At 38.6% G+C, this 23,269-nt stretch overlaps 1 protein-coding gene across 3 annotated transcripts in view; it reads left to right on the forward strand.

Annotated features, from left to right (window-relative positions):
- COLEC10 (collectin subfamily member 10) overlaps positions 1-22,182 on the forward strand; it is a 37,949-nt gene extending 15,767 nt beyond the window's left edge. For 2 of the 3 annotated variants that reach the window (XM_068525786.1, XM_068525788.1), the window contains exons 2-6: positions 4,671-4,742; positions 6,136-6,207; positions 15,546-15,599; positions 17,215-17,310; positions 19,174-22,182. In XM_068525786.1, the coding sequence (XP_068381887.1) occupies positions 4,671-4,742; positions 6,136-6,207; positions 15,546-15,599; positions 17,215-17,310; positions 19,174-19,565 (686 nt within the window). In that variant the 3' untranslated portion in view covers positions 19,566-22,182. The remainder of the gene's footprint in view (positions 1-4,670; positions 4,743-6,135; positions 6,208-15,545; positions 15,600-17,214; positions 17,311-19,173) is intronic. The other variant, XM_068525787.1, reaches the window with a different exon arrangement.
- Positions 22,183-23,269: the final 1,087 nt, after the last annotated feature.

Here is a 23,269-nt window from a genome sequence, read left to right on the forward strand (position 1 = left end):
AGAGTTCCCTGTGCTCTACAGTAGGTCCTTATTAGTTATCTATTTTATATATAGTAGTGTGTACCTGTCAATCCCATCTCCCAACTTATCCCTCCCCTTCTTCTCCCCCTGTAACCATAAGTTTGTTTTCTACATCTGTGACTCTATTTCTGTTTTGTAAATAAGTTCATTTGTACCATTTTCTTTTAGATTTCACATATAAGCGATATCATAAGATATTTGTCTTTGTCTGACTTACTTCACTCAGTATAACAATTTCTAGGTCCATCCATCTTGCTGCAAATAACACTATTTTGTTCTTTTTTATGTTTCTGTGGAATAATGAGGTCGTGATTGAGGAAGGAAAAGTACTGGGATGTGGTCCACTTTATGACCTTGCTAGTGTATCTCATATATATGAGAGGTCTAGACGATAATTGATACAACTATGAAAATTTCCAAAAATGAAGATGCAATCAGCATACATGGAAAAAGGGCATAAGTAGGGTTGGGGAGGATATATTTTAGGTAGGAATCTGGCCTCATTGATAAAGCACACCATATAACACCTGTATCACTCAATTCCAAGGCTGACCAGCAGAAAGACTGTTAACAACTTGCCCCCAGTCCATAAGATTATTCTGGCAGTGAAAAGTACAGCTTCCAGTGAATTTTCTTTAGCACTTCCAAAACCAATTCACTAAGTTTTAATAATTACTTCCTTTGAGCAGGGGTCATGATCTAGGTTCGGCTATTTCATTTCAAACTAGAATTTCATTTTAAAAGAGTTTTTGCTTTTTGGGGAAAAAATTGTACCTAAGAAAAATTGGTCAGCTGTGTGCTCTGCTGGAATTCTGCTGGAGGGATTATCACAGCAAGCTGGTGGCCTGGCAGGGGCTGAAACCAATAATTTTTGTAAAACTGAAATTAGTTCATCACAGTTTATAGCTTTTCATTTAATTTTAAAATGTAAGTGGCTATTTTTAAAAGAAGGAAAGTAAGTCTAAATTGCCCTACTAATCCAATGAAATATTGCCAAGAGGGTAAAAGCAGACAACTGTGCGCCATGTGGGTGATCCTTTCCAAAGCCTGCTTTTATGCCTCTCTTCTGTTCTCATTAAAACAAGTCCCAAAGATCAAATGAAGCTGGGACCCAAGCTGAAGGCAAGGGTACACGTTGTTTACTTCATCGCTGCCAGCAGCCCTCTCACCACCGGGCTGGGATTCAGGCACACTGGTCAGAAGAATAATAATCCTGTTTTCACCCTCCCAGGTCACCATCAGGAACCACCAGGGAGCAGCAAATGACTAAGTCACTCACCTGGCTGCCTCCAGTTAGATACTTGCTTGAAAATGAATGGGAAAGCTCATAAGAAGGGGGAGAGAAGACATAATAATGGCACCAATAATTCACATTAGTGTGGTTTTATGACTCACCAAACCACGTACATGCCTGCATTTGATTTTGCCTTTTGGTGAGCAGGACACGCATCTTTGGTCCCGTTGTGCAGAATAGCAATCCCCAAACCCAGAAATGTTAAAACAGAAATGTGTTCCTAACCATACACCTTGTTCAGAACAAAAGCTTTGAAGGCATTTTCCCTGGTTTGAATTCTGGCTTTATTACTTACAAGCTATGTGACCTTGGGAAGTGATCGAACCTCTCTTTGACCTCATTTTCTCATCTGTAAAATGGAGCTAAGAATAGTGTCCATCTTAAAGGTTTTTGTGGGGATCAAATGATAGGATGCATGTCCAGTACGAGGAACTCCTTTGGTGCTTAATATTCAATAAACATTACCATTATATTTGTAAAATGTTTTATGGCTCATAAAACATGTCCGGTTCAGCTATATTTATTAAGCTCCAGGGCCACTTTGCTAAATTCTGTGGGTGGTAGAAACACTCATGGCCCGGGTTATCTCACAGGTCACAGATGAGTATAAGGGATAGCAGAGATAAACAGACTCACTCAGTAGAAGATGGTACTTTAAACAATGAAGATAATCAGAAGGAGAATTTAGCCCAGCCTGAGAGTGTCAGAGAGAACTTCCTGAAGGAAAATACTTTTCTAATTTTACCTTTATTAAAACTCTCTGAAAAAGGTATTATTTTGTCCATTCTACAAACGGGTGAAACAAGGCTCAAGGTCAAGGACCTCCCAAGGTACCTCAGTTCATGAGTGGCAAAGCCAGGTCTTACTTATACTAAATTACCTCAAGGATACATTCCCTATGAATTAAGTCATTGAGACATTGAGCTGGTTTCATCTTCCCCACTATCCATCTTATTTCAAAAGGAACAAGACTCACTTTCTGTATCTCCACTTTTCTCCCTGAAAAATGTGGCACAGCGCCAAGTTCTGTAAAATCCACGGTCCGCTGAGAGTCACAGAATCCTAGACTAGAAGGAACAATTACTTGCTAGTAGGGATCTGGAGGGGCAGAGACATACATATTGTTGAATCCTAGTTCTACCACTCACAAGCTCTATGACAATAGGGTAACAACTTAACCTCGGTGAGTCTCAGTTTTTCCATTCAGAAAATGGAGCAGTAATTGTTTCCACCTCCTAGAATTGCTGTGATGATCACATTAGCGCAGTGTTGGCACACATGATAACTGCTTGATAAACATTTAATAATAACTTTAGCTAGCAAAACACCATCTAGTTCATCCACTTCACCCCACTGGTTTGATCACACAAATCATCTGTGCATCTTTTTTGAAATCCTTCCCCAGAAGGAGATACTAGAGTTTCATGTGTGAAGGGTTCGAATGCCTGACCAATCTCACAACCTGGAAATCTCACTGCTCCCTTTAAAATATTATTTCATTTAAAATATTAACATTCTAAAAAAAATTAAAAATATTAACATTCATTCTTAGAAAAAAATAGAGAATGACTTGTTATGCTTTTTCTGGATAAATGAATGAACATCTCAACAGTCTCTCTCCCAAACTAATCTAATTTAATCCCAGGAATTTCATTTTTGTCTTACGAAGTCTGTTATCTACCACTTTCCACTGGTGATGACCAGGATGCCTTCCTGTCCTGAGATTGCTGTGGGGATAAGGCAGGTAGCTCGTCTTAACAATATTGTCTGTTGGGCTCTTTATTTTCAAAGCACATTCACATGCTTACCTTGTTGATCCTAATACAACTGGGAGAGTTAGGGAGGGTGGGGATTATCTCTACACTAAGGATGAGGAAACTGAAGTATACAGGAAAGAACAACGATAGCCACCATTGCTAAGCACTTATATTCCAGGTCTTTTTTTGTTAATTTTTATTTTATATTGGAATATAGTTGGTTAACAATGTTGTGTAAGTTTCAGGTGTACAGCAACGTTCCAGGTCTTTCACACACCATATCTTATTTAAACTTCTCAAGAGCCTTCTTTAGTAGGTGTTATTAGCTCAGTTTAGAGGAAAGGAAAATGAGGCTCATAAAGGGAGGTGACATAGCCAACTTTCTCCAGATACTGAACGGTAGAGCTGAGAAACTCCAGATCTACCTCACTCCAAAGCCCATAAGCTCAGTCACTGGCTTTTGAAAATTTGCTTAACCCATCAGTGACTAAAATGGCATTAAAATCCAGGATTCCTGATTCACAGTTCGGGACACCTTTCATCAAATCACTCATTCAGTTCTTCCTGACTGGACAAGTTGCTAGAGCTAGACCCACCTATGACTAGAGTAGCCTCTGCTCACACAGAACTGCTTTGCAGCTGTTTCCCATTCCTAGCTAATCTTCTGCTCTTATCTTCCAGGTCCATGCCTATGATTTGGGGGTTCTCAAGCATGCAGTCAGAGGGTTATAAATTTATATATATGTTTACATATCTATTATATATGTATACAATGTATATATATTTACATAATATACAAATATATATTTGTATTATATATTTATACATATTGTACATAGATATTCATGTATATGGATGTATACACATGCACAGGCTTCCAGAATTTGCCAGATTCTCCAGCAAGAATAAAGATTTGCCAGGCCCAACAAACTTCTCAGGGATTTGCCAATAAGGGTAATTCTTTAAATATAGATTTGGATGTGTGTTGGTTCGCAATTTTGGGAATTTCCTCGGTGAAATCTGAAACTGGCCCCATACACAGAGGGCAAGGGGAGATGAAGAAAGAGGCAGGCCACTCCAGATTGGTAGGTGAGAGGTTTAATAAGCAAGGGAAGTTACAAGGCTCGTCTTGAGTGGCCTTAAGACTAGTTGATCTCTGCACTCACCCACCAGAATCTTAAAGGTTTATATAGGTGCCTTAACTGGGTTCAGGCATGTATTCAGTCCAGGTGGCCTCAAGGCTGCATCCTTGAAATGGCTTGGGCTATGGGAGCTGGATGGAACATACATTCCAAGGACAGGGGAGAGGGTAAGGAACCTCTGATTGCCAGGGTCTAGCTTGCTGGTCAACCAGTGGTCACATCCTCTTGATTACCTCTTCCAACAACATGGGAGAAGTGAAAGAAAAATGTTAATGGGAGTTTCTTCTCTTTCCCTGAGTGTCCCATTCACGTGGGCCTATAGACATAATCAAATCGAAGTTGTAAGGCCAGCACTGAGCTGAGGGATGTATTCTAACCATGTTCAGCTTTTCCTGGGGAGTCTGTGCTTACGTTACTATTTGAGCTGCTCCACTCATTCATTTTCCATTTCAAAAGGAGATGAGGGTGAAAAAGGAGATCCAGGAGAGGAGGGAAAGCATGGCAAAGTGGGACGCGTGGGGCCGAAAGGTAGGTAACATGATATGACTTTGACACTTTTCTCTCTCTCTACTGGACTTGCCTTGGAAGTTAGCAGCTTTCATAACACCCTCTTCTCCAAAGATTCATGAGATGTGTTTCCTAAATGAATTTACTTGCCACCAGAGAGTTCCTTTGAGATTGCCTGTCGACAAGACTTGGACACATTTCTCAAGCTTCATCCTTAGGGCTGGTGGGAGAGGAACAGCCTGGGAGCCCTGGGGAACTGCAGCCTCTGGGAATATCTAAGGAACTCTGAGGTTTAGAAACACAACCACGTTCATCGCCGTGTCGCCCCTCAGATGCCATGCTAAGCACCGCTGGCTGGCGGGCTTAGAGCGTGAGGAAGAAGATGCCCAACAGCAGAAAGAACTGTCTGACCCACTGATTTACTCACTTTTCTCCAAGATCTCTTGGCAAATGGTGGAGTGTGTATGGGAAGAACAGGAGAAAAGAAAATGAGAATATAACACAAAGGCTATTAGGGAATGGTTTTACTCCCAAGCCAAGACTCAGCCTCGCCAGAATACAGCTTCTGGATTGTGATGTGTAAGCGCGTGTCTTCCGAGCCCTAGAACTATTCCTTGCCATCTGCGACAAGGTAGTGGCCCTAGACCCCTGATTTTAAAATCTTCAGTAAGTTAAAGAGAGGAAAAGACTCATAGGATTTTGAGACTTCAATTTGCGAAAGGCTGATTTAAACTCTTCTTATTCTATAAATATGTACAATGAACCGCAAAATTATTCTCACAACTAGATAGCTTTACAACTGGTAAATATTTTGTAGATAATCATAGATTAAAAATGCAAATTAGTAACAATTTTGTAGGAACCCCTGATTATATATTTTTAACCCCTGATTATATTTTAACTCAGGAACCCCTGATTATATTTTTTTGGATGAAAACTTGGTGGGACAATCTCTGATGTCCCTTTAATCACTAGGTTTTATGATTGTATGTTCCCTCCCCTTTGAAAAAATGGCTAAGATAGTCCAATTTGTTTTAAAGTAGCAAGGAAATAGAATCCCAAAGTGAAGCCAAAATGGATCTCAGGAGGAACAGAATTAGAATAAACTGCAAGAATTTTTTCACTCAGTTCCTTATCTGACCTTTAGATTAAACATCCTCTGCTGTAGTTCTTTAGAAATATTGCATTTTAATATCATCAGGCCCAGGACTGTCACACTCACCCACATTTTAATTTTAATATATACATTATAATGCTATTAAAATAGTTAATATAGCACAGGATGTATATTACATACCACAGATAGAAGAATGCACTTTTCGGTATTTCCTTCAAGTGAATATCATATACTAGGCACATCATTAAGGAGAAGATAAAACCTTAGGATATAAAGATGACATGCTTTGCTTTTCAGGAATTAAAGGAGAACTGGGTGATGTAGGAGACCAAGGCAATATTGGCAAGACCGGGCCCATTGGCAAGAAGGGTAAGCTATATTTTACTATTCTCCAGTAGTAATTTAAAGCCAATTGAACCTACCTTCAATATATGTTGAAATATTCTGTACCATGAAAAATGATCCCTTTCCTTTCCTTTAAAACACGAGTTTTCTTTTTCCTCTTATCTTGGCAGTTTCTTCCATACGTAAGCAATGTGTCTTTTAAAAAAGGCCTTGAGCAAAATTCAACTGAAATTCAGGGACAGATTCAAACATAAAGTTCAGTTAGTCTCTACCCAGAACTCTCTCCTGGGATCTACTGGTTACAATCCTTTATGCAATTAAAACGGGTGTCATGACCATGAAGCACACTCCGTTGTAGAAAACAATTATTCATAAAACTCAATGTAGCTGAGGACAGTATAATATTCCTTTTTAATTTGAGTGGAATAATAATAAGTCTGTGCCTGAGATCTATTAACAGGATAGGAATTTGAGGTGTGTGTATATACATCCTTTTGTTTTCAGTCATATCCTGATCCTGCACGTTCCTGCTTCAATATTATAAAACAGAGGTAGCCTCCCCTTTATTATCTAAGCACCCTATCCCATCTTCTTCTCCTAAAACACCACAATGGTAGCAGGTTCTTTTTTTTTTTAATAGATCTTTACTGGAGTATAATTGCTTTACAATACTGTGTTAGTTTCTGTTGTACACCAAAGTGAATCAGCCATATGCATACATATGTCCCCATATCCCCTCCCTCTTGAGCCTCCCTCCCACCCTCCCTTATTGCTTCTGATATTCAGCAACTCGTACAGACATCGTTCTGTTGGTTTGAAGTTACAAAGCGATCTCCTTTTACCTGGTTACACAATTTATTTGAGCATAGGAGAACGGGCTCAAGTGGGGATGATTTGCATCACAGGGGCATTTTAAGCAGATACTTGCTACATTGGAGCTCATCACAGTAGTAGTGGAAGGTGGCTACGAACTTATGACCTAAGTACAGTATTTACTCCGGTTAATTTTATGCAGTTATGATTTAATACTACAGCTTTACATTTGCTTACATTTCTCGCAACTGGGAATGGCACCATGTATGGTCTGTAGTCATGTCTGTAAGTTTTGATAAATTTTAACTTTTTATAATCAATTTGTGTATATTTTATGGTATAAATGATAAAATAGACTGGTATCTACATATATTTTATACATACATGACATACCTAACTTTTTCTTAATTTTTTTCAGTATTTCTAGGCTACGTGGTTTATCTGTGAGTTTTTTCAAATTGTTGCAAATCTCCCAAAACTTCTCCAATATATTTATATTAAAAATTTGCACATAAGTGAACCCGCACAGTTCAAACCCGTGTTGTTCAAGGGTCAACTGTATAATGCTGAATAACTACAGGACTACTATAGGAACCATGTCAGAGAGTAAAGCCAGATTGGTATGAAGAAGAACTGACCGAGGTCCTGAAGAATAGTAACATGTTTACAGAAATGGGGATAAAGCATTTGAGGAAGATGCAAGAGATACTTGTGCAAAGATGCAGAGTGGGGAAACTCAGTGCTATGGGTAATAGAATTCTGCAGCCTTGATGTCCCCTGCAGCCTTCCATACGTGCTTGAGCAGCTGCATAATTAAACCAGCAGTGGCCAGCAGTGTGCTCTCCAGCTGTGGCCCCTCCCCTCTCATTCTGTGGCTTGGAACACCCTCCAACTCATTCCTTGGAGAAACTTCCTTCGACCTGCATTTGAGGGCAGAAATAGAAGGCAGTACCACTGGAAAGAAGTTACTATGGTTACTTTTGATCCAGTGGCTTATATCCACCGTAGAGTGTATATTCACTTGAAGTTGAAATCCTCGTAGCTGAAGAAGAGCTACACGGACTCCTCATAGTTCATGGTCCTGCTGTAGGATGCACCTGTGGTGGTTTTACCATGAAGCTGATGAAGTTTTGGCTTCAGAGCCCCGCACTTGTCTGGGTTTTTCCCCAGCCGCCAAGAGGAGCCTCAGCGATGGGTTCACATGGCCACAAGTCTTGGTGAAATTTGTAAAGTAACCTTAACTCATCAAATTGGTGCCTCTCAACATTTTAAAAAATCAATGCCTTGCCAACAAGCCTTTTGAGACATATTGCCCCCTTAATGATATTTTTAGACATATTTTTCCTTCTTGCCCACCCCTCCGTGAAATTTTAACACCATCCATGGACTATATGTTATGTAGTTTGTGTATATTTATACTTTATATATTAAAAAAGAGTAAGATTTTTTCACCCCCCCACCCCCCGCACTGACTTTTGCATCCATGAGGTGGTACTGTCCCCATTGGAATGCATGGATTAAGGGTACTGTCTCCTTTTGCTGTTTCCCAAACATGCCAAGGTGCCTTCTTCTGCCCTCTCCCTTTGCTCAGACAGTTTCCTACCCCTACACACCTCTTCATCCATCACTGTGTGTCAAAATACCACTTATTCTTCAAGACCATAAAAAATTGACTTCTTTATAAAGCTTTTCCTGAACCCTTCCTTTGTGCTCTCAACCTGAGTTTGAACATCTGTTAAGGTGTGAACATCTTCCATCATGGATTATTTGGGCTGCCATACAGCAGAATATTTGAACTCTTGAGGTTTGAAATCAGAATGATTGGGTTTCAATCCCGACTCAGTGTCTTTCTTGCCATGTGACCTTGTATACATTTCTTAACTTATCTGTGCTTCAGTTCCCTCATGGACAAAATAAAGACAATAACCGCCTTAAAAAAAAAAAGAGAGCGAGAGAGAGAGAGAGAGAGCACTGTCTCCTGCTCCAACTTCCTTCCAACATACTTCTCCTTGTATCAGTTTGTGGAGTGGATACAAGTATTTTGGGAGCTAGCTAAGAAGAACTTGAGTGGGGGAAATATTTCGTTTGGACTTAATGAGATATATCTGTGTAGTTTGCAGTTACTTCCATGTACAGTTAAGTTCTTGCTAACAGTTCCAAAGTAGGAATAACTTCCAAGAATACTCCTACCACCAACTGTGCAGATCAATCCAAAGTCATAATGAAAAAGTGCAGGGGCGGAAGTCAGATCATCATAAGAATGTGTCCGGGGCATTCAGCCCAAGAAATGTGTCGATTGTGCAAAAGAAACAAGGCTTGAAATGTACCAGGCCAGAGTTAATCTGTGGAAAAATTTTTCAAATCTGACAGCTCAGATATGAACAAGACTTTACAGAGGTATTCTCAAAGTTGACAATATTCTTAATTTACATACACCATCAATAACAAGTTGGGAAGGTGAAAGAAACTTCTTACGTTATTAATAATTAAAATTAAATTCAGATTTCTGCTACGGGCCATGAGAGATTCACCTGCATTAATCCTTCTGCTAAGAATGACTAGTTGAGTCAAAAAATAAATAAAACCATATCTGAAGGCATGAGAGGGCAACCAAATTGAAAAAGACTTTAGGGGAGCCACGCTAAGGTAAGCTCTACATCCTGTGCTGATTTTCCACATTTACCAATTCATACTTGAGGCAGCATTAAGAGACTAAGAGGCTTGAGCAGAAAGCAGCTCAAACTGCATTGGGAATTCAAGCCCTGCCAGAGGTGAGTAGCCCAGGAAATGCCACTCTTCTTCTCATTTCAAAAACAAACATTTCCAGTTAGAATTCCGGGAATTCTGAAAAAACATTTGATTAAACATATGCCCATTCATGTTAAAAAAATGTAGCAAACTAGAAATAGAGGACGTCTATTGAACACGTCTCTCCTGATGGAACACGTCTCTCCTGATATTGGAAATGAGATGAGCGTAGCCTTCATCACCAAGTCTAATCAGCAATTATACTCCAATAAAGATGTTAAAAAAGAAGAAAAAATTATATTATAGAAGAGGTGCCAGCCAGAACAAAAATGCAAGAACAAGCAATAAGAATCATAATAATTGGAAATGAAGAAGAGGGTGATTATTTCCTGATGACATGATAACATACCCAGAAAATACAGAAGAATCTACAGATTAGCTATTTGTGTTGTTTTTTAGACAGCTTAACTTATAAAAATCAATTTTGTTTCTAAATACTAGAAACAATTTTAAAAACTGAAATTAAAAAGATTCCATTTATTATAGCATCAAAATTGTCAAATATCTAGGAATAAATCCAACAAAAGATGCATAAGCTCTCTGCAACAAACACCACATGTTGATAATGAGAGAAATTAAAGAATATCTAAGGAGATGGAGGTAAAGCTACATTCATAGATTGGATGACTCAGTATTGTTGAGATGATCAATATTATTAAGATGATCCTCAAATTGATCAATAGATTCAGTGCTCTTTCAATTCACATTCCAGAAGTAGTTCTCTTGGAATAAGATAAGCCAATTCAAAATTTATATGGAAATGAAAAGGACCATGAATACCCAAAGACAATCTTGAAAAATAAAAACAAAAGTGAAAGATTAAATTACTGAATTTAAATATTTATTATAAAGTTAAACAATTAAGATAGTATTGATTTAGTGCAGAGACAAATAGACCAATGGATATGAATACAGCATGCAGAAACAGACCCCAAACTTGAATTATGCAAAGATGATATTTTTTTTGAAATGGGAAATGATGCACCTATCAATAGGTCCATGGATGTATATGATAGGTCAATGGATGTATATGAATGCAGCCAAACATATGCAGCACATAATATATGAAAAAAAAGAATTATAAAGGTACAAAATTCTTTTATTAAAATTTTATGGTTTTTAGTGAATTTTGTAATGTGGTAATTGGCTACTTTTAAAATTTAGTGGCTTCGTTTTCTTATAATAAGGATTCATTTTTATAAGTACATCATCATTTGTAATTTAGTATTTTTTTTTTAAAGAAGTCTCCTCAAATTGTATAAGCTTCAGATAAAAATACATCATGAATCTGCTTCTGGCTCTATCAGCTTCATTTAACAAATGGTTAAAGGGAGGGAAATGTGTAGCCAGAGTGTGGGATGTTGGACTTCAAGATTTCTGAGATGCGACCATGTTATATAAGGTTAAGATCTCAAGTATTGCCCTAGAGATGAGCAGAGGTAGAGTGGGAGGCTAAGTCATTGCCACGAACACGTCCAGAATTCAAGACCTTCATTAATTATTCTAGATGCTGCACATTCCTAGATTTAGATGTGCCAAATCTAGATGAGACTCCAACCAGGAGGGTTGAAGTTCATGGTCTTGAGCCTAGTCTTAATCCTTTCATAGAATAAGACTAGGTAACTTAGGAAGGAAGGATGGTAGACGACAGAGTCAAGGGGTAGGATCAAAAGTTTTCGTATGATTTTCTGAGCCTTAAAATGGATGAACTTCCAAAAATTGGAGAAGTAACAGTCTGGAATGGATAGGGTTAACTAACCTTACCTTCTTCAGGCAATTCCTTATTCAAACTCAGTTGCCTATACACCTAGAGCACACCTCCACCACTTTATTATCGTCATGGCTTATTAGGTTGTCTGTTTCATCCAATACACTGTGGATTTCTGGAGGAAACAAACGAACGAAAGCTATATCAGGTCTCTTTGTTTAAATAATTATAAGGTGTATGTGAGGATGCTGCTTTTTAATCATTTTATTCTAATGTCTACTATACAGTAGAAACTTTCTAAATGTTTGTTGCATTAAGGATGAAAAAATAAATGATATACATTATTTCCTATGATGTGACCTTCTTTTCTACTCTTTATTTCTAAGTACCACTTTCCCTTAACATCAGTTTTCACCATTGGTTAAGATTTTTTTCTCCTCCAGAGCTATGTCAAAAAAAAAAAAAAAAAAATGGAGGTTCAGTGCTCTGGCTCACCTGGATTAATTTCATTTTTAATCTGAACTTTGAAATTTATTGTTCTCATTTTGTCATTGGTCCTTCTAAATTTTTCACTGACTCAGATTAATCTCAGCTTTCTGGGCTGAACTTAATGTTGTCACTTGAATGGATAAGGTAGCTTTCTGGATGTCAATATTTCATTTCAGGAATAGGAAAAGATGATTTAGTATAGGTAAATTCAATCTCATGACAAAATAGATGCTTTTACTTAAGGTTAATAATCTTTTTTACAGTGAAAGTATTATGGTGCTTGTTTGTTTAAATGCAACCTCTAAATCTTCAACATTAAGACAGTTAACACAGAGGTGTTCTCACTTATGGGTCAAAAATAAGTTTTTGTGTGTGCTTTAAACAAGATTTCATTTTGGGGAAGTAGACACTATGAGCTCACATTCACCATGAATTGGCTAAGTACTTGGCATGCTTTCCTTTACCACAGCTCTGATTTAGGGGGCAGAAGCTAGCACTGGTTGAACATCCTCTGGGAGTCAAGCACAGACCTAATCCCATGATAACATTATCTAATTTATCCTTCTTAATGATCTTATGACTTAAGGTACCACTATTCCACTTTAAAAATGAAAGAAATGGAGGCTTAAAGGAATTAAGTAACCTGTCCATGTTTAGCTATTAAATGGCATAGTCAGGATTCAAGCCCTGGTTTTTCAGACTTCCATGGTTTTTCATTCCACCACACTGCTTTGACTTTCCCATCTGTTAAAAAAAAGGAAAGGAATTCATGTCAAAATACTGGAAAGTAGTCACAGTGCTTACATCTTCTCAGAAAAAAAAAATCCATGTGTCAATTCAAGTATCTATTTCCCACATTAAGATCCAGTTAAAGGCTACCGCTTCAATGAATCTTTCCCTGCTCTGATCCACAGCCGTCTTTACCTTCTCTGAAAAACTACCAGGCATTTCCTTTATTTCATTCTGTTTGTAGACAATGGTGCTAATGTCTCATCTCCTTGGTCTCTTATGTGCACTTTGTTTTCCTTAAAAACCTATTTTTTTTGGCTGTGCTGTGTGGCTTGCAGGATCTTCGTTCCCTAACAAGGGATTGAACCAGCACCCTCGGCAGTGAAAGAGTCCCAGCCACTGGACCGCCAGGGAAGTCCCCCAAAACCTATCATCTTCTAAAGCAAATACTCTATGTATGCTTTTTTAAAAATGTTCATTATTGGCCTTAGACCAGAACCAGGATCATAGCAGAACTAGAGTCAATTTTCGACCTATGTTGAATTGAAACGATTCACATATAAAGAAAATAAACTATTTTTAATTAAAATATTAAGCCATATTCATATGAACTTTCAAGTCCAAATTGCTTTTGGTGATGATAGGACTGATATTCCTTTCAACTTTTCATAACATTTTTTGAAGACTTTGCTTCCCTTCATTAAGTCATTGGTTAAGTTATTTGAAAAACACCATGAACTGGGGAGTCAGAAGTGGTTGGGTTTCAATACCAGCACTGCTATTGAATTGCTGGATGTCCTTGAGCAATTTATTTTGCCTCTCTGATCTTCAATATCTTCAGTTGTAGAATAAAGACAATGATAGTACCTAGCTCATTGGATTTAATATGATAATACCTATAAATTATCTAAACAGTACTTGACAAATGATTGGCACTCAGCAAATATATATTCCTTTTCTTCCACTAACATACTCTCAAAATCTAGTCTTATCTTTTCCAATTTACATATAAGAGAAATGAGGAGTTTGCAGGACACAGCTTAGGTGTGTCCAGATCAATCTTCCTCATCAGGGCGCTCGGCATAGTTTTATGCTTCTTTCCCAACTGTACCTCTGCTGTACATTGCTTCCTATGTTGCTTTCACCTTCACCTGCTGAAGCTCCAATGCCATCTCCTCAGGAGAGCCTTCCTTCATTCTTCCAGCTGGGGCACTACCTCTTCCAACTCCCTTCTGCATTGGACAGAGTATGTTATCTCTGTTCATGGTCTTTCTTATAATATTTATCACGTTCTGTTGTCATAGATTTCACCATTGTCTCATTTCATCCAAGTACAAGTTCTGAGGCATTCCCCAGCATCCTTAAACTACATTTGGGGTTTCAAGGACTCCCCTCCTTTTGTCTGGGGAGCTCATGAATGTCTGGCATCACTGTAAAGAAAAGTGTCCACATGGGTCAATTTGGAAAAGCTCAGCAAATCCTGGGGGCCCTGGCAGGCATACCTTTCTGCATGATCAGTGGCCAATATGTACGGGACTCAATGAAAAGCAGTCAGCAGACAGTGATGAAAGAATAGCGAGTGGGCAGGCAACATGGGGAACCCTTTGGGTTTTAGAGTGGCTCCCAGTTTTTCCCTTTTGCTGGGAAAGGAAGGGGTTAGGCAGAACCTCAATGCTGACTCCATTGCCACTTACATTGCCGCCTCGGTCATATACCCAATTCCTGGCCATGTCATTATCCAACACGAGTAAGCCTCATACTCTTCTCTAGCCTGGGTGACCTTCATCCTGTATTCATCCCCCTGAATTCTTTCTTATTCTTTTTCCAGATCACCGATGAAGCATAAACTCTATTTTACTTCTATCAGGGTCTTCTCTTTTGAGTCCCCAAAACTTCAGGCAAACATTTCCTCTTATAAATCAAAAGCTTTTGCTTTCAATTATTGTGCCTGATGTGGGCTTCAAGAACTTATTTTGAAGTTGAAAAAAAAAATCAACATTTTTTTTCTCTCGGCTTTAATAATTCTGATTCTCTGAGAATTGTTTTGTGGATGTCTCTGACTGAATCAGAAAAGGGTCAAATACAAAAAAAGAGCAGAGAGGAAAATTATCAAGGTTGATATGTCAGTATAATATTTTTGACACAACTTTATATTATGGATATTTGCATACATCACATCTCTTCCGAAAAGCATAAACTCTTTCAAGCCAGATGTTTAATCTTGTCTCTCTTTATACCCTTTCAAAGTACCAATCAAGTCTTTTGTCTTGCATAGAGTAAGTAAATAGTAAATATTTGTTGAATTAAATTGAAAAAGCACAATACATGTTTTTGAAAATCCAAGGGCAAAGCCACATGGAAGAACTTGGGGACATAATAAATACACAGACACTGTGTAGTGCTAATCAGTTGATCCAGATATGTAAAACAATGGCACTTCTTAAATTAAAAACATGCAGAATATTGTCTTAGCTTTGCCCAGAAGGCCACATTATAAAAACATGTTAGTAAGATCAGTGACACAAACTTAAACGTTTATACATCCAACTGGAATTCTGCATTCCATCTAATTAAATTATGACTTGTTTGATTTGTTGTACCTGTACAGCCAACTCAAAATCAAATTATTTTTATAAAACCAAGGAATATTTGTCGGAGATATTGCAATGAATTTTAAAACCTCTTTCCTGTTATTTTAAGTGTATAAGATATTGTCTGCCTGAAATAATTCAATTTCATTATATTTTATGCATTCTATTCATCAATAACACTATTTTATGTAGTTGTTCTTTTCATGGCTATGGTTTTTCTTCAGGTGACAAAGGGGAAAAGGGTTTGCCTGGGATACCTGGAGGAAAAGGCAAAGCAGGTATAATATACTCAGTTTTTCTTCTTAATTTTTGGCATCATTCCAAATCTATTCATCTTAAAAATGAATATAGTTTGTAGAAAAACAATAGTCTTTTCAGTGGGATTAACCTCATTTTCCTTGGGCCAGAAGAAAGGGAAGAATGAAAATTTCCTCTCTATCTGCTGGTGACTTTCCAAGCCTCTGGGGAAGGGGAGGATGGTGCATTCCACCACCACCCCCACCCCACTGTGCTTACCATGAGGCAGCAAACCCAGCACATCAGGAAGCAGCCCTCATTCTCCGAGACCAGGAGGAAAATCCATGAGGGCCACAACAATTGGACCAGCACGTCTTACATTCCACCAGCATCTCAGCCAAATACTGGCCAAGCGGTTTGCCAGCAGCAAACTGCCCTGATCCATTGAGGCCCTGTGGTTACAGAACATGCCTCAATGGCCGGGGAGCTTCTCCCTGATACTGAAAGAGAGGTCGATTTCCAGTGCTTGATGCAAGGAAAAAAGTAGCTTGTTCTTGGTGAGCTTCAATTATTTCTATCCATAAAGGTGTAGTGCAGACTAATTCTAAGAGCTGTTTTAACTTCCTTATATTTAACTGTGAATGTGGATAAGTAAAGCCACAGATATATTTTTTTTCCTTTGGCTAATAGAATTCAATTTGCTTTTCAACAACCAAAGAAACGAAGCAAATGGAAATGTTGACATGAAGCAGCCATTAAATAGGAAAAGGGAATCATTTGAATTTTTTTTTCACTTTTTATTTTATATTGGAGTATAGTTGCTTAACAATGTGTTAGTTTCAGGTGTGCAGCAAAGTGATTCAGTTATACATATACACGTGTCTATTCTTTTTCACATTCTTTTCCCATTTAGGTTGTTACATAATATTGAGCAGAGTTCCCTGTGCTATACAGCAGGCCCTTGTTGGTTATCTGGGAATCATTTGAATTTTACGTCATTTTCCTTACAATTCTTTCTCTGCCACATTACCAGTAGGTAATTGAAAAGGTAAATGAGCAAAGGGGAATTAATGGCAGAAGTTAAAATCATAGTTTATCCACAAATGGGACAACTGACTCTTGAAATTGTAACATAGATCTATTCACAAGATTTAAACTTAGTCCTTGAAACATTAAGCTATACTCCAAATGGATAATCAGAATTAACATTTATTTCATCATGAAAGTTTTCTCCTGTCTTGGGAGAGTTGTGAGAGCCAGTGAACAATGCAGTAACAGAAGAGAAGACTGGCTAGAAATATGTTTTTTAAAAGCTGTAAAGATTTTATTCTGAGACTGGCATGTTCTGTGTTCAACAAAAATGCCAAATGGTCCACAATATGTGTACAGTGGTTAGTCATATTTACTGTTCTTTTAAAAAATCTGGTTTAGAACTGTGTTTTAACTAATTTAAAATATTTCAAAAGATATTTTCTGAATTCCTAAAGACAAGGTATATTGGAAACCCTGTCTTAAATAAAAGACGAAAGCATAGCCGTTCACAGAGAGACGTAGCCAGACTAGAAGAAGACAGTAAATATTGGGAAGAGAGCAATTGCTCTTTTCAACCAGTCTGCTTGTGCTTCAACATGAATTCACAGCTTTGTCATTTAAAAGGGACTGTCTGTGATTGCGGAAGATACCGAAAAGTTGTTGGACAACTGGATATCAGTGTGGCTCGCCTCAAGACATCGATGAAGTTTGTCAAGAATGGTGAGTCTCTTCTATTGCTTTGTACTATTTATCCATGGATTTATCTCTTTCAACACTGCAATTCCAACTCCCTAGCAGGAAATAACTTTGGGCAAAGGCCTACTGAGATAGTGTCACCAGTTTAAAGGTCTCTCAAAATCCTAATTATCCACTCACTCTAGGACATTTCAGGTCCACTTCCTGTGGACATACATATGTGCGTTCCTATGGGTAGAAAAGGGTGCTTTAGTGAGAGAGGGGAATGAAGAAAAGGCAGAGTTTGGCTAGCTGGGCCTTAAGAAAAAAAGGGCCCAGGTTTCAAACAGCCAGCATCTCAGAAGATAAAAGTAATAATAAAAACAACAGCTACTTTCTTGAGTACTTGGAATAATAATAATTTTTATGATTAGACCGAAGCTTAGAGAGATTACCTTACCCATAGATACAAGCTAATGAACAGTGGAGCACGGATCTGAACACAGATTTCATGACTCCTCTACCCTCAGTGCAAATCAATAAGAACATTATGCATTTCTCTAAATTGTGCAGTTTTCCATATTAGTCATTTTTGTTTTCCCTTGTATTTCCCTATTAAAGTTCGCAATAAAGCCCTTAAAGTGGGGCTTATGTGCCCTCTCCTGAGACAGTATGAATGAGGGAACTGTTTTAGTTACTGTTACAGTTGGTTTCACTTTGTTGTACTTTAATTTATTATAATCCAGCCATATTTATTGTACAATACTGGAGGCACACAGATGCCATCTTGTGTCCATTCTCATCTTGTAATACTAAAGGCATAGGAAATGCTTGATATGAACTAACCTTCAGTTATAACTCTGGTTATAACCTATACAGGAGATGCTGCATCTGACATGACTTGGACCTTAATGAATAAACCAGACCCCAGAGGTTCAACATAGCACAATAGTCCTTAACATTTGAGTGCTCATAGATTGACTTGTAAATTTTAACTTATAGACCCTAAAAAGATGTATGTAGATGCCCCCATAGGCCAAAACGTACATAGCATATTATGAGCCCGGGATGATTCTGAGTCCCCAATTCTGTCCTGAATCCTACTCAGAAGCTCAGTCTACTTCATGTACCTGGAGTGAAGTATAGACCATCTCAGTTGATGTATATGTTCACAATCTAGGAATCTGGCCCATAGGGACAAACTTCTGTATTATTTCCATATCAGTCCAATAAGCCTTTACCACCCCCTAACACTGTTCCAGGCACTGAGGCTACAGAGTCGCAAAGACATGGTCACTGGCCTCAGGATGCCCACAGTTCAGTAGAAGAGACACACAAACAATTAGACTAGAATGTGTCAGGTGCTGTGAAGTGAAAGGGACAATGGAAACACAGGGGAGAACGCACAAGAGTGCTCATGTCTGTCCAGGAGCATTGAAAAGGCTCTCATAGGAGAGAACGCTTCCACTAAGATCTAAAGGACGGGTAGGAATTTGCCGGATAAAGCAGTAAGAAGACCTTCCAGGCATGAAAGTCACGGAAGTGGAAGAGAGAAGGTCATGCTCATGGAACTGTAAGTGTGGCAAAAGCATAAACTAGGAGGGGAAAAATTGTCTGAGATGAGCTGAGTGACAGTTCATATAACACATCTTTGTCAAAATAGCTCTCTGCTTCACATTGTGAGGGAAGTGAAGGAGAAAAAGACGAGGGAGGACCAATGACAGGCGTTTGTTCTCCATTCGACAACTAGAAAGGTGGAGAAAATACTGAACCAGTGCCCACCTCATGATACGGTCTTGGAAAAGAATTTTAAACATTGAATAAATGAATTTCAATTAGCAATATTTTATACTTAGCATTTCTCTTTTTGACATATATAATCACATTCTTCTTTTCCTTGCTGCAAAGTCATAGCAGGGATTCGGGAAACCGAAGAGAAATTCTACTACATCGTTCAGGAGGAAAAGAACTACAGGGAATCCCTGACCCACTGCCGGATCCGGGGTGGAATGCTAGCCATGCCGAAGGACGAAGCTGCCAACACGCTCCTGGCAGACTACGTCTCCAAGAGTGGCTTCTTCCGGGTGTTCATCGGGGTGAATGACCTCGAGAGAGAGGGCCAGTATGTGTTCACCGACAACACTCCACTGCAGAACTACAGCAACTGGAAGGAGGGTGAGCCCAGCGACCCCTACGGCCACGAGGACTGCGTGGAAATGCTGAGTTCAGGCAGGTGGAATGACACAGAGTGCCATCTTACCATGTACTTTGTCTGTGAGTTTGTCAAGAAGAAAAAGTAACTTCCCTCTTGCTGCACAGTTGTCATTTCCCTGTGACTACCATGGCAGTTATTTTTATCCATCTTTTTCTGTCTAATTACACTAAATTCATTCTGACTCAAGGCAAGTGAGAAATGCTAGACTGAGGTTTGGAATCTCCATCGCCATGCTCGTCCATGACGATTTTGAAGATTTTCATACATGGTATGTTATTGAGCCATAAGCTCACCAGGTTATGGGTCCCAAGAGAGTGTTTGAATTACTAGCTGTGCAGGAGGTGGTTGTCTGTGTCTCAAATGAAAGTCTCTCTTGGCATTTGCTCTGCCACCTCTCCCTAGAGCCGTAAACCACTGTCTATCTAGCCCAGTGGATAATTGGATAGTTGGCTGGGGATGATTAGGCTCCAAGCCAGACATATGAGAGGCTCTTCTCTTAGGAATGTCAAGGTATTATCTGTCTTTGAACCCAAAATCCCCAATTCTTTGACCCAATCCACCATGGCCATAGCCACACATGCAAGGTCCTCTTCTTTGCATAGACTCAGAAATACTTCAACTCTAAGCCTCTATATGAGGAACTTCTAGCCTAGTGCCCTGTTCCAGACCATATGGAATCATACAGATAACTTTTGTTCTTCTGGTTGACAGCCTTCACTGAAGTATACCAAGCCTTGGCCCCCTTTCTGTAGGCCCACAGGTTAATTCCAGGCCTCCAGATAGTAACCCTCTGATCTGAGGAAAAGGGAACTCTAGAAATTGAAAAGAAAAAAAGAAAAGGTTAGCTCCCACACAATATTATTTATAATCCTCCTGTTAAATTGCCCCCCTTCTATTAATATGGCTCCATTTTTCCTCATCTTAAGTTTATCCATAGCAACTTTTCTCCCCTTGGGCATGGAGAATGAAGGAAAGGGTTTGTGAAGCCTTCAGAAAACTCTAGAAGCTTCAGGGTGCTACCAACACCAAGTCTCTAAGACCCTTCTCTGCCTCTAATATATCATGCACGGTGACATTTTGTGGGAGGCCCTTTATTCTCTGTAACTGTATGTTGTAAAAATCTCACATCAGTGATGCTTTCAAGTACTATGACATCGCAAGAATGTGTCAAGTGTGGAGTTTGGAACATGCCTGAGACTCACATTTGCTAAACTGGTAAAGTTCTACTTTGAACTGCAGATCAAACCTCAAAGCAGCTCTAAATTGAAATTTAAAAATAAAAGTTCAACAAAACCCTAGATTATCCCCTTATAAACTGCTGCTCCAGTTACAGTTTGTGACATATAATTAGACGTTTAAAATGCTGGCAAAACAGTTAATGAAGTAAGAGAAACAGATCAACAACATATGTTCACCTTAAACCACCTGTCTATGATTTCAACCATGACTAACTGGTTATGAGATAGGACTTAATTAGGTTATTTCTGTGAGTTTATCGAGGGTCACAAACTCAGGTTCTACAGAGGCCATACAGATGACATAAATAAATGAAGTGGAGCAGGTGGGGATCCTGGGACACTGAACACAGCTTGCCCTCCCAAAGGAACCAGCTGCTTCTCAGTCATTGCTGTTCTTGCCATGGAGGACCCAATGTTGCTACATGTTCTGATATTTAAGAGAAGTCAGAAAGCTGGAACTTTATAAGATACCTTTATATTTTTAAATGTTGGCAACTAATCAATTCTTAATCCACATTCTAAGTCATACAAAACAGTCTGCTAACCAAAATTGTGACCTTTCCACTTCTCACCTCTGGGGAAAAGTTCTGAAGGTTCTAACTGTGTAGGATGTCATTAGGGTACAGTGACATCAAAGTCAAGATCTCCCATTTATGCCTCATTCAATTCAGCTCATAACAGGACTTCAGTCAATGTTTGTCATTCCTCAGGTTAATAGATTAGTTACTAATTCAGACTTTTGAGAATGTGGCATATTTTGAACGTAGGGCAGTTAAATCAAAATGACAAAGCAGGACACCATATCAAATCCAGTATCCTGGGGTTGAATGCCAGCCAAGAGCTTGAGGAACAAGAATCTAGAAGCACTTAGAGGAAAAGAAAGGGATTAGAAAAGAGGAGAGAGGGAACAGACGGTAAACATTGCCTATGGGCAGCTCACACCGGGATCCATATTCTGATTTGTTCTAAGCCCCCCAAGTATGAATATTAATTGTGTGTACTGTCCATGCTATTCTAATTTCTATTATGATTATTATAATAATAACAACATTTCTCTCAATGACTCATCCTTGCTGCCAGTGCTTCCAAGAGAAGATGACAGAGTTTCAAAGATAGGATTCATCCTGAGACCTGGCCTGGGAGAAATTTTGAAGGCACCACACACTTAATTAGATTTGCTATAAAACTTACTTTGTGCTTTACAGAATAAATGCCTTCACATAACATTTTCCATGTGATCCTGGTAAACTCTGTGAAGTATGAAGGGCAGACGTTTTTACTACCATCTTTCCAATGAGAATACTGAGGTCCAAGGAAGCTAAGCAGTTTACCAAAATCAACTCATTTGAAAGAAAAGCAGGATTTCACTCTGCTGATTGAAACTGTCGATCCAGTGTTCTCTCCAGCCTATGTTTTTTGCTCTTATATTGAATGGAATTTCATCCACGATTCTCTTGTGATAACAGGTGCTCAAATAATCTCTCTTGATTACTTTCCAAAGTTAAAGATTAGGGTTTATTAATAGAAATGCTGGGGATTCAGAAACTTGCCTTACAAATACGGTACTCACTGGTTTCTTTTTAAATTCAGGAATGTCTACACATGTCATTAATGTTGAGGAGGTGATTTAGTACAGTGGCACTACAGTTTTGCAAATAACTACAGATTTAGGGAAAGCAAGGCAGATATATTAAAATCAAGATTTGCCAAAAATAAAAATGAGCAAGTAATTATTTGCCCCATAAGAGAATAAAGTAGATAATTCCCTTAAATAATTAGCATTTAAAATCAATTTCATTCTCAAAAATTAAATGTATATTCAACTTTTCAGGAACATATCTGGGCACTTCCCAAGGATGACATAAAGGTTCCAGGGGAAGAAAATTAAAAATTTATTCACAATTGCACTATGCTGCCTTTTCAAAGCAACACACTCTATAGCCAGACAAGAAGAAATATCTTATGTCCAGAGTCATTGCCCAAACACTGTAGAAAGGTATACATCCTGTGTTGAGAGAAATATAACAAACATTGATTACACTTTGGACAACTCACCCATAAAAACTACTGGCATTAAAGAAGATGTATTCTTTCCTGCTTAGATGTATGAGCTTCTTTGATTGTTGTTAACCAATTAATTTTCAGCTCTCTGGATTGCGTACCTGGAGACCATAAGACATCTGTGGAATAGGAAAGGTTAACTAAATAGCAGCACCCACTGCATCTGCCACAGATAAGGTATACATACATTTTTTTTGAATATAGGACTTTCTTTTACTGCACTCCTAACAGGTGGTCACACAGTCCATATTTGAAGGTTTTGGGTAATTTTCTAACCCCATTAGAAAGTTTTTCCTTACAGTGAAATAAAATACGCTGTCTCTAATTTCCATCTATGTCCTTGTTCTCCCTTCTGCTGTTCATAATTCTGAGAGGTCTGACCCCAAGACAAGCTGCAGCAGGCTCTAAATGAAAGTACAAATCAGGACAGGGGAACTGTGATCACTGCGGCACTGGTTACTAAGGTGGATACCCAGTTTTGTACATTTCT

This window comes from Eschrichtius robustus, chromosome 17 (genome assembly GCF_028021215.1).
Source record: "Eschrichtius robustus isolate mEscRob2 chromosome 17, mEscRob2.pri, whole genome shotgun sequence".
NCBI lineage: Eukaryota > Metazoa > Chordata > Mammalia > Artiodactyla > Eschrichtiidae > Eschrichtius > Eschrichtius robustus.